General features: G+C 31.0%; 1 protein-coding gene across 1 annotated transcript; it reads right to left on the reverse strand.

Annotated features, from left to right (window-relative positions):
- Window positions 1–7398: 7398 nt before the first annotated feature.
- Window positions 7399–8066, reverse strand: LOC130962611 (deoxyuridine 5'-triphosphate nucleotidohydrolase-like). The gene is made up of 4 exons (XM_057888801.1): window positions 7980–8066; window positions 7807–7874; window positions 7620–7711; window positions 7399–7526 (listed from the first exon to the last, which is right to left on the reverse strand). Exons 1-4 carry the CDS (start codon window positions 8064–8066, stop codon window positions 7399–7401), a joined length of 375 nt encoding a protein of 124 aa, XP_057744784.1.
- Between the last annotated feature and the right edge of the window lie 5468 nt (window positions 8067–13534).

Genomic DNA, 13534 nt, shown 5'->3' on the forward strand with positions numbered 1-13534 from the left:
GAAAGGTACCAGATTCAAGTAAGAGAGGGAATAGACAGGGAAAGAATTTAAGAAAGAAGAGGGAGTACAAACACAGTACGTGAAGAGAAGAGAAAGAAGGTTCTGATTAATCTGAAGTAGAGTGGTAAAGTGAGTTCTAATATCACGTAATAATAGCTTAGCTCTAACTACTTATAGTAGTGGAAGTTAGGGTTGTCACAAGTTAAACTAATCACTAACAAACTAATTGACATTTACTTAGTTACAACCAACTAACTAACAAATTAATCACAAGCTAACTAATTCTGTTTACACTAATTCAGCATCAGCTAATATCTATCATGACCCTGCTGTTTGGCTGTTCTTCAACATCAAAACTATTGTATCTATCATGACCCTCTTTATGACTCTCTCTGCCAAACCTGCTTTCATCAGTGGATGTCTTCCAAAAGCAGAAAATCGAACTGAGGAAGGTAAGGTTGTATGACAGGGCTTTCAATGTTCCATTTCAGCTTTCTTGAGCAGATCTCTGGCATATTTCTCTTGTGAGAGTAATAGACCTCCATTAGTAGTTTTGGTGGCTTGAATCCCAAGGAAATAGTGAAGCTCACCCATGTCTTTCAACGCAAATTTGTCATTCAGCTGCTTAATGACCTGAGAAATTGCTTCAACTGACAAGGCATCATTGCAATCCTTGGTTCGATGCTAGCTAGAAAGGATCTAGGCTTTAAGACTCCACTCTTGCTCCTTGTGATCATGGGGTGAACATTTTAATTTGATGCTGTCGAGACTGAGTGATCATCATAAATAAGAAGAACAATTTCCAAGTCTGAGATAGGTATTCGAATGGGTGTGGCTGATGGTGCTGTAGGTACTGGTGAAGGTAAGGTAGGAGAGGTGACTGTGATAGAAAAAGAAGGAAATCTGGACTCTAGAATACTTGGTACAGTAGGTACAGGTGAGGACAGGGGAAGGGGTGTGGCCGTGATGCTTGGTGCAGGATGTGGAGACCTTGATTCTGTAATGTTAGGTGAGGGTTGAGACATATTCCTATTTAGTAATGGAATGGTTGGAGTTGAGTGAAAGTCAGAAGACAAATCAGGCTTGGTTGTTGAGGGAGTTTTCAAATTCTTGAAAGGAAAATTCTATTAATCAAAGATCACATTGCTTGACATCACTATCTTCCCTTCTGCAGTGAGGCACTTGTAGCCTTTGTGCACTGCACTATAACCCAGGTGTTGATCTGAACTCCAGCTTGTGCCTATTGTATGGTCGCAGGTGTGGAAAACACAAACAGCCAAAGACCCGAAGGCTTGTGTAATCAAGTTTCTTCTCAAGCAACTTTTCAAATGGTGACTGGTCTTGCAACACTGATGTTGACAACCTATTTATTAAGTGAACTGCCATCATGAAGGCCTCTCCCCAGTACTTAATTGGCATGCCTGCACCTGCTAGCATAGCTAAACCCTTTTCAATTATATGCCTATGCTTTCTCTCAGCACTGCCATTTTACTGATGTTCATGAGGACAAGAAAATCTATGCAGTACACCTGGTACTTGTAAATCCTTAGCCATGCTAAAAAATTCAGCAACATTGTCAGATTGAAGCATTTTAATTTTTGTGTTCAATTGCAACTCAACCATTTGTTGGAAACAATTAAAAACTGATTTGATTTCAGATCAAGTTTTAATGAGGTAGAGCCAAGTGTATTTACTATAGGCATCAATGAAAATGACAAAGTAATAGTTTCCATTTAAGTCAGGTATAGGGGCAGGGCCCCGGATGTCTGTGTATATGAGTTACAGGGGAGCAGTATATAAGGTATTTGATGGAGGATAAGGGAGTACATGAGACTTTCCAATACTGCAGGAAGCACAAAAATTTTTATTTAATGAAGCAACAACATTACAAGATTTCAGCACAGAGGAAACAACATTATTTGCTGGATGACTTAATCTATTGTGCCACAAGAGAAATTGATCAACAGTGGACACATTTGAGGCAAAAGCAGCTGGTTTATTTAATGAAGTGAAAGATGGAGTGAAATTGAGGAACTTGAACATTCCCTTGTCAACTTTTCCCTATATAACAATCTCTTTAGTTTCCTGAGATTTCACACAACAGCCATTAGAATGAAATTCAAAATAGACATCATTATCACAACAGAATTTATATACACTAAGTAAGTTCTTAGTGATATCAGGCATATGTAGTAATTTGCTTAACAAGAATTCTCTATTGCTCAAATCAATTTTAAAGAAAGACTTTCCAACAACGTTGATATGCAAACCTGATCCGTTGCCTATGATCACTTGGTCTGCACCTTCATACTTCTCCCCTTCAATTGCTGGTCTGAGGTCATATGGTGTGTAGCACCTGAGTCTAGAAACCATCCTTGATCTTGTAATGTTGTAGGTGTGGCCAATACATTGCTCAAGTTGGCTTGTGATGCTTGCAGAGTCTGTGAGTTTATGTCTTCATATTGAGTTCTGGAGCCTTCTGGTGGATCATACCTATACCAGCATGTCTTGGCAGTGTGTCCAGGCTTGTCACATACTTGGCAAATAGGCCTATCAGCATTGAACATTCTTGAACCATTATACTGCTATTGCCTTTTATTGTTGAACATTCTTGCCCCTTCAGCACCACCAAAACTTGGATTATTGTAAGCTTGAGTTCCAAATCTGGAATTGTTGTCACCAGATTGACTATTATTATAGAAGTTTCTACCACCTCTCGTCTGTCTGCCACCACCTCACCTCTACTTCTGTAATTTCCTCTGAAACCTCTTCTAAAGCCACCTCTTGAGTTAAAGTTCTGAGAGTAACCTGGTGAACTTTGTGCCACATTTGCTTGTATAAATGACTCTGGTTTTCGAAACCTCTCCAACATACTTTCATGAGTTAATAGCAAAGTCTCTAATTCTCCAACCGAGATGCTCATTGGTCTTGCTACTACTGAGGTAATTACTGAGCTATAATCTTCGGTTAGTCCATTCAGAATAGCGTTTACATGATCACTCTCACGCATTGGTTCTCAAGGCAAAGCATCAATTGTTCCTTTTAATGCTAACACATACTCATTTACTGAGTTTCTTATCTTAATACTGCTCAACTTGTGTTTCAATTGCATTATTTTTGCTCTGATTTGTGAAGAAAAGTGATCTTCTAACCTTTTCCAAACTTCATATGAATAGATGCATCCTACCATTCGAGTGGTGAATGGCTTGGTCATTGAAGCAAGAAGCCACAATTTGAAAAGCGCATCTTGTCTCTTCCATGCAACAAACTCTGGTGTTACATTTCCTGATTCATCAAGCCTCAACGGGATTCCTTCTTCGGTAATGTGGTGAAGCAAATTGTGGCCTTCGATCGTTGATTCGGCCTAGTCTTTCCACTGCAAGAAGTTGTCATTGTCGAGTTTCATTGAAATTGGGAAAGAGGTAAAATTTAGAGATGTGTTCAACTGATTCATTGAGTTTTCAGATCTTTTACTTTCGCTTGCCATTAAACTGAATGAAAGAAAGCTCTGATACCATGAAAGGTACTAGGCTCAAGCAAGAGAGGGAGTAGACAGGGAAAGAATTCAAAAAAGAAGAGGGAGTACAAGCAGAGTATGTGTAGAGAAGAGAAAGAAGATTTTGGTTAAATTTGAAGTATACTGGTAAAGTGAGTTCCAATATCACGCAATAATAATTTAACTCTAACTACTTATAGCAGTGAAATTACAGCTGTCGCAAACTAAACTAATCACTAACAAACTAATTGACATGTGCTTAATTATAACCAACTAACTAACAAATTGATCACAAGAAATTCTGTTTATACTAATTTAGCATCAGCTAATATCTATCAACGTACAAATTAATTAACTGTAACATTTATATATCTTATTAATTTTGGTACTTCTGAAATATAAACCGATATAATGCATGGGTAATTTACTAATTAATTTTAGTAAATATATTCACAAGCCACACACACAAACCCGCAGGAGGGTGTGTTTGGCGTTCAAGTTACTTTCTTTTGATCTCTTCAATGTTTATTCTCCATTTCACATTTTGTAGTATTCAATTCAACCCTTCAAGGTTCAAGTTTAAAATGTCAAGCCAAACGTATCTTTTATTAGTTTAAAATTATTGAATGTTATTTAAAATTATGAAGGTTCCATAATTTGTAGCTTTTTATTTAAAATTATTGAATGTTTTAAATATAATTATTCATATGTTTTTTTATTAGTTTAAAACTTAAAAAAATAATATTATAATATAATATCAAAATTTTTTATAATATTATAAAAAAATAATTTTAATATAAGACAAATAGATTTATGCCAAAATTTACGCAAACTCAAGTAAAATTCTTAAATAAAGGTATTAGATAAAAATATAATCATTAACGTGCTTTCTTCTCGTTAAACCTTTTTGGGAAGTGTATTGAATTCAAAGAATTAACATTGTTCAATTCAAAGTCAGCTCAAAAACGATTTTTCTCATTCTAAAGTCTAAAGCAATACTTACCCTTATGATATTGCATTGGCAGCACACGCAACAACCTTATATATGTGTGTGTAATCTTCATCACACATTGATCATTTAGATTAAGATCTCTCACAGACTCTGATTTTATATACCATTAAGCTCTTTTGCCTTAGCTTTCAAGCCCATCAAGATCAGACAACATAAGATACATATATACGAGGAACTCATCATGTCGTCATTCTCTAACAATTATAGGAGGTTCGTGTTGATAGCTATGGTGATGGTGTTGGTGATTTTGATTGGTTCTCCTAAATATGGAGAAGCATGGAGGCCATTACTACAAGATGAGTTCATGCAAATGCTTCCAAAAAGTCCTCCAAACCCATCAAACGGGGGCGGTACTAATGCTCGTCATGGTTAGCCATAATAACGTAGGATTTTATGTTGTTGTTCCATGTTTTTGTATTAATTAATCTTGTTTATGTTTGTATTATGTATTTGTTAGTTTTGGTGTTAATTGGTGTAATGTTAATAAGCTTATTATCATAATGGACCTTTTCTGTAATCTTCTTCTTGGGAAATGAAAATAATGAAAAAAAAAAAGTATTTTTCCATTTTAAAATATGAAAACGAGAATATATATGATATCTTTATACAATCCTCATTTTAGCTGTATTTTTGCTCTTGTTTCAAATTAAAAAATGTTTTTAGATTTCATGATTTCATTCATTAGTTTATATATGTTATACTATATGCACAATTATTTATATATATATATATATATATATATATATATATATAATTAAAGTAATTAATTAATTAAAGTTTTAATACTAATTAAGTACAAAAATGTTTCTTATATATTAAAATTCAGTTATCATAATTAGTCATTTTACATATTTGTCTATATTTATACATATTAATTGCATGTTTTTCTAACTAAACAATCGGTAATTAGAATAATATCAAATTTATTATAGTAAAATAATTACCAATGTTCTGAAAACTGGTTCGAATCGGCCGGTCAGACCGGTCGAACCGTGAACCGGTGGCTGTAGCGGTTCGGGCAATAGTAAAAACCGCAGTATTTGAAAACCGGACTTGAATCGACGAACCGGCCGGTTACCGGTCGATCGAACCGAACCGGAACCCGACTGGTTTTTAAACATTGCAGCAAAACGCCGCCATTTTGTGCTGCTGATGGAATCCTAATTCTGAGTTTTCTTTCTCCTTCGCAAGTTCGCAGCCTCCAGCCCTCCACTTCCTCGTTCCTCCAGCCTTCCAAGGAACAGAACACCACCCAGTCACCGCACTCACCGCACTCACCGCCCAGTTGTCAACTCCAGACTCCAGGAGGCCCTCAACGCACTCATGCCCTCAACTCCAGCCTTCAGCACGGTCACGCCCTCACCGCCGTCGCACTCACGCCCTCACCGTCGTAGCACTCACGCCCTCAGCCACTTCGCATGTCACCTCCGTCGAGCTCTGCCTCTGAGAAAGCAGTAGAGAAGCGTTGAAGCGTTGAAGCGTTGTCCTTCAAGCTCTGAGAGAAAGCAACAGATTTCCTCATTTCCAGGTAATTTTTAATTAGGTTATCAACATGATTTTGTGATGCAATCCGATTCTGATGAAAAAGAGTCTGATCTTCCAAGTAATATTGAAGACTTGCTTCGTGAGTATTATAGTTTATTGATCAGACAATAAATTACAATAGCTTTTATCTTTAAATAATTGATAATGTGTTATATTTTCTTAGATGAGATTGATGTTGGTTTAGATCAACGTGGTGGTGGTGGTAGTACTAGTACATTTTATGCTGCACCACTTGTTTTTTCTGGTCCAAGTAGTGAAAATGAAGGTGATGAAATCAATGAGGCAAATCTGCAGCAAATTATGGAGGATTTTGATGATTGATGACAAACTTGGATCATTTTGATGATGCTATGTTGGGTTTGATTGGTTGTTTGAGGACTTTTGAACTTTGAATTTGTATTTGAATGAGATTATAACATTTGGTTTATGTAGTACTTTTAATTTGAATGATATTTTAAAGTTTAGATTAGACTATAATTATATTTTCATATGCTTATTTATATTTTAATTATTATTTTATTATAAAACGGTTTTTACAGTTCAACCACGGTCAAACTGGTTGAACCTATGAACCAGTGAACCAGTGCCTAGAGCGGTTCGATGACCGGTTCAGTTTTCAGAACCTTGATAATTACACCTGAAACAGACGAATAATTAAATTTTTTTTTATAGTGGTATAATAAAATTATTTTACAAAATTCAAAATATATACTTTCATACGTCGGGGCAGATTGGTGATTATAGTATGATGTGATAGGTGCTCAAATAACATTGCATCAATAAAAATAAATAAAATTCCACCAAAAAGTTAGATATGTAGTAAAAGTTATATAAAAATATTATTTGTGTATTAAAAATTAGTTATTAGATATTTGTAGGTATTTATACTATATGCAAATAAAATTTAAACAATTTTATACTTAGAAAATTTTAAGCTGTTAATTAGTCACTACTATTTAATTTTTAGTTAGTTATTACTTATTAGTAGTACTACTTACCAAGTCCACACGTTATGTTCTGATATATGCATGGCTCAATGCAGAAGTAATATTAATAATAAGAATTTTAATTTTTATGCATCTGTAAAGTGTTTATATAAATAATTTATGTGTTTAAATAATTTTTTAAGTAATAAATTTATTGAAAATTATCTTTTTATTAATATAATAATACATAATTAATTATATGTTACATACCAAAATTTGGAAGTTTTGCTTACACTATAAAAATATATTTTTTTACGACAATAAAAATAACTATTATTATTAATGATTACAAAATTTTATAATTTCATTATAATGAGAGAGAGAGAGAGGGGGAGGGAGGGAAAGGGGAGGGGGTAAAATTACGAAAGAAGACCTGAGATCGTCGACTGGTTGAACAGTATCATCCCAATCGGTCTTTTGTAATCGGCGTCAATCACCCCCGCACCAACGTCAATCCAATGCTTCAACGGAAGACCCGATCGTGGAGTTACATATAAACAAAAATCCCCAAAAATCAGCACCAAAAACAATTTTAAAACCCTAACCCAAACAAAAACAAAAAAATTGGTAATTTAATCACCAATGCGGGCATAGGTGCCTTCTAGAATTGAAATGCTGAGGTCAGTAGCCACCAGAGCCTTGCCTTTCGTCGGAATCTTCGTCTCCACATCACTAACAGAAAAAAGAAAATAAAACAACATTTCAGTTTCGGTTTCGACTTCTCTAACAGAATAATTATTTCAGTTTAACTTGAGTGGGAGAGGTACCTGGAGAGATCGTAATCGGCGGAGAGAGGAGAAACCCTAGAGGGAAGAACAGTGTTGTCGGAGAGCTTCTTTACATGCCCGAAAGAGACGAAGGAGAGATAGAAGGGAGATGAGAGCGTCGTATATGTATTTCATTGAATGAGTTAGGATTGTAGTTTTTTTATTTTATATACGTGTGAAAACGGCGGTTCAAAACTGCCATAATCACCAGAACCGCCAAAATATACAAAGACAATTACGGCAGCAACAAAAATTGCCATACTGCATGGATATTATGGCGGTTCTTTAAAACCGCCTTAATATCAATGCCATTTTAAACCCTTTTTCCGTAGTGATGGTATATTGTGGACAATAATTTCACATGTAATAATAATGTTTGTTAACATGTCATTTTAGTGTCACGTGTTATAATACGATTCGTCCATGTGTTATCCACTTATCATCATTGCATATGAACCAGATTAATCTTTGAATTTTACAGACTCATTTTAATTTGTGAAATTAAATGTCTTTAACCAAATTAGTCTTTAAAAAAATACTATTTGTACACCAAAATTAGTTATTAAAATTAGTCACCAATGTATTTGTGTGTATAAATACATGTGTGGTTTAATTTATTTTCAATGTGTATTTGTATTCCAGCATGTATTTTATACTGGTGGCTAATTTTGGTGTACACGTAACATAACTCAATCTTTAAACTTTTTTTTTTCATTTTTTTTTATAAATTCAAAATTTTAATCTTTTTCAAAGTTATTAATGTCTCTTCTATGTGCGTACGTGTGTGTGCGTGTGTGTTGAGTTTTAAAAAGTTTTATTAAATCATTGTGATGACAAACATATTGGTTGGGTTAATTAAGTTTATCACAATTAAATTTATGATTAATTGATTGATTAGTATTTAAGGATCAAATTGATTGAAGATCACAATTATGAGACTAATAGTGTTGATTCACAACAACAAAACAATATTTGTATGACGGATTTTTATTGTTGCCAATTTTTTTTTGCAAGGCTAAAAAAGTGTCGCAGATTTGAATGTCGCAAAGTGACATAGTGACGGTTTTGAACCATCGTTGGTAAGGAATATTGCTAAATTGTTTGTGACTGTTTTAAAGTATAAAAGCGTCGCTAATTTATAATACTTGTTTAGGTCTTTTTATGCTGTTGCGACAGTTTGAAATTGTCATTAAATTACTATACCGTATGACATTTTTTTCTTATATTTTGTGAGTGTTTTAAACCGTCACAATATTTTTTAACGACAGTTTGAAACCGTTACTAAATTATTAGTTTTTGTGACCGTTTTTCTAATATTTAGTGACTTTTTTAACCCGTTACAAATATATTTAGTGATGGTTTAAAATTTTCACTAAATTACTAATTCCTTTAACATATTTCTCCTATATTTAGTGTGTTTTAAATGGTCATAATTTTTCATGCATCAAAGTTTTCTTTTATTAAGTATTACAAAACTGATTTCCATAATAAAAAAAATAATTTACATGTATATAAACATTATTACTACATCAAAAAATTCTATCTCAATAAAATTTTCTACATCAAAACATTTATAAAATCATAGATCTAATTTATTGTTCATTTAATTCATAATTCATGTATCTATAAAGAGCAAATACCACCATACACAATACAAATATTGTATCTATAACATAATTTATATTTCTAAGTGCTAAACAAATATATGATATTCAGCTCTTGATAGTTCATTAGTAGTAATAGATTGCATAGATTCTCTTGTGGAAGCAATAATCCAATTATTTGGGAAGCACGAACACCAAAATACATACCTCAAACATAATCTAGATTCTCTTTACATATGCTAAAGTATTCTCACCCATTTGTTTTTACAAGTCTTCTTGGATGGAATTAAATAAAATCAAAACTAGACAAGCATTAATAGATTAATATTAACAAATATATATTAAAATTTTTATCGCAAGTAAATACTACATGACATAGGAGTTTTGCTTTTCTAGGACACAGGAAAGGAAAGAGAGTATGGCTGAAAAGGAAAGGTTTTATTTTCTAAAATCAAGTACAATGGCCAAGTAATTATCACCAAAATGAGCAGAAGAATAATCCATCCCTGTTCAAAAAATCTTTAGAAAACAACAACAAAGAATGTACAAATCAAATAGAATCAAATTGCATGAATTATATATATATTCAAATTGCATGAATTATATATATATATATATATATATATATATATATATATATATATATATATATATCTCCTTTAAACACACAATAGACTTGTATACAGAGATATTTTTTTATCTTTCAGGAAAAAAAATTCTACTTATGTAGTGGAAAATATGTATTAAAGATCTCACCTCTGCCCAGTTCTTTAATTTTTGACAAAAAAACTAGCATAATACAATGGTATATAAAAAACTTTTATAGGATAATATAGAATAAAATAGTAAAGAGTAATCATTGGAAGTCTTACTTTATCGCCCTAATTATCCTGCTAATACTTAGTTAATATTAATTATATAAAAGTTAATTCTCTATATTTCTTCTAAAATAAAATAAAACATTTACTTTATTTTTTAAAATACCATCTTATCTTTATTTTAGGTTAGAGTATGATTTGAAGATACATGAATCAAGTGCTCACACGATACTCTGTTTAGTGTTTAGAGAACAAACTTTTTCCCCTCAAATAGATATCTAAAGAATTGTAGCCTACCCAGCAATTGTTCCAATATCCAAGGTCATGCACCAAGGTCACCAATGACTTTGTTATAACAGCTAAAAATTCATCCTGCATGATTGCACAATTCTCTTAGAATGAGATTTGTAGGGAAAAAGAGTTCTCTAATTTAGAGTTCAGATTATGAAAATATATATTAAAAGGTGCCTTGATTCAAATTCCTGCTTTTTCAAGACTTATAAAACTTACAATATATTTACACACACTATAACAAAAGTCATTTTTAATGACAAATTTTTAGTGGCAATAATATAATAGTTACTATGTCTTGTTTAACTCATATTTTTGCGATAATTATATATTTGTCATTATTACTATATGTTATAATGATAATTATATATTTTTTGCTGCTATTAAAAAAGCCTTTATCAGCAATTATATAATTGCGGCTAAAACTTTTTAGTGACAAGCATAAGACAGTTAATAATATCTAATTGTCCGTAAATATATTAGCGGATATATATATTATTGCTAAAAGTAAAATAAATGGCCACTAAAAATGATTTTTCTAATAGTGATATATATATATATATATATATATATATATATATATATGGTAGACGATATAAGTACGATATAAATATGACAGTATTGCTAAAATTAAAATCATTTTTTTATATTTTAGTAAAATTTTTTAAGCAACACTTTTTAAAAAGTGTTGCTAAATAGAAAAAATTACTTTAATTTTAAAAGCACACTTTAAAACACCAAATCTACCATAGTTACCGTATTCACGAACTATATATTTATTTGAGAAATTCTATGGTGCTTACCACACAAATAAGCATAATATGCTGACCTTAGGTGTCAGTTACTGAAGATTAAAAGTAATTTTTTTTAAATAAAAATAAAAAAGATTAAATTAAAGAAAAATGTTTTAAGTAAGTCCTTCAGACATATATCACGTCAATCTGTAAAATTTTTAATTTGAGACTAATTTTTTTAAACGAAAAAGAAAAATATTAAATTATAACAAAAAAATTTCAAATTCTAAAATATGTCTCGAAAAGAAACTAACTATTACGTCTACATGCAGAATTTTTTCAATAAAAAAATTATTTATTATATTATTTTAGTAATTTATCATATTAATATAACTTTTAATGAATTTTATTTTATTTTAATTAAAATAATAATTATCATAATAATACAAATTCTGGGAATACCTTTTTAAATAAATAAATTAAATATTTTATTTATTAAAATATATTATTTAGAAGAGATTTATTAATTTATGTAATATTAGTTATTTCTTTTAAGTTTTTTTTTCGTGTAAAAAATATACTAATTAATAAAATATTTTTTTTAAAAAAATATGTGTTCAAGACTTAATAAGTTTTTAATTGTGGATATTTTTAATTTGTAAAAAGTTATTCCGTTAATTTTAATATTTTTAAATTAGCAAAAATTTAATTATAAATTAAAAATAATATAAAAATTTAATTAAAAAAATTATAATAAATTAATTATAAATTTAACAAAATTATAAAAATTAAAAAAATAATCAAATATTTTAATTAATATTAAATAAATGTATTTTTTTTTCAGCTTTTACTCAAATATAACTAATAATTTATCTCATTTTTTATTTTATAATGGGGCCATAAATGCATCGATTCCAATAAAATTAAAATTGTTACAAATTGACGTAATGTATGATTGTATGTCTCATTAATGTACTTATATTAGAACTTTTTTTTAATTTATTCTTTTTATTTTAAAAATAAAATTGTCTTCAATCCTCAGTGTGATTGACACGTAAAGTCAGTATATCATGCTTATTTTTGCTGTAAGCACCGTAGAATTCTCCTATTTATTATATGGCTTTGATCATAATTTTCTGTAAGTATCAATATTTTTGCCTTACATATCTAAGACATCAAAATCAGAAAGGAAAACATATATATAGCTAACCTTATATAGTTTTAGCTTAAGTTTTAACCTTCTATTCGAAATCGCCGGTAAGCTTCTATCTACTGAATTCAAACCACTAACATTATTCATCAATTCAAAGTCAACTCAAAAGAGATTGTTCTCATTCCCAATAGTCTAAATCTATCTACCCTTATGATATTGAATTGGCAGCACGCGGCAACCTTATATTTATATATATATGTGTGTGTAATATTCATCACACCTTGATCATTTCCCTTAAGATCTCTCACAAATTTTTGGCTTAGCTTTCAAGTCCATCAAGATCAGACAACAATTATAGGAGGAGCTCATCATGTCAACATTCTCTAACAATTATAGGAGGTTCGTGTTGATAGCTATAGTGACGGTGTTGGTGATTTTGATTGGTTCTCCTAAATATGGAGAAGCATGGAGGCCATTACTACAAGATGAGTTCATGCAAATGCTTCCAAAAAGACCTCCAAACCCATCAACCGGGGATGATACTAATGGTGATCATCATCATGATTATCCATAACCTAGTTTTTTATGTTGTTCCAAAAATAAAGTGTCCCCTTTTTTCTTAGTGGAACCTTTATCTTTCTTTTTAACATATATATCTCATTCCTCAAATAATGAAATAATTATTTTCAACTGTGCCAGGTATACACGGCAATCCACCACCATTGCGGTGAAGACAAGACCAAAGAGAGCAAGGAAAAGATGTGCCAAGCTGGGTTTCTCTGATCTTCTCCCGATTGGAACACTATAAATCTCAAGAATACTCTTCTCTTTTTAAGCTTTTTTACTTTAATTTCTTCTCCTTTTGGAGATCCCCTGTTTTAGATTCTTTATGTGTTGTCCAATTTGGACCATGCTTCTCATTTAGCTGTATTTCTTTTTTCTTGTTTCGAATTAAAAATTTATTAATTAGTTTATACATATTATATTATAACATGTTCAATTTTAATATATATATATATATATTAATGAATTTAAAAAAATTTTGACATTAAAAATTAAAAAAATAAAGTATATAACATAACAATAATTGTTATAATTATATTTTATTATGTAATTTATTTCAAAATT

The sequence above is a fragment of the Arachis stenosperma genome, chromosome 2 (genome assembly GCF_014773155.1).
Source record: "Arachis stenosperma cultivar V10309 chromosome 2, arast.V10309.gnm1.PFL2, whole genome shotgun sequence".
Classification (NCBI taxonomy): Eukaryota; Viridiplantae; Streptophyta; class Magnoliopsida; order Fabales; family Fabaceae; genus Arachis; species Arachis stenosperma.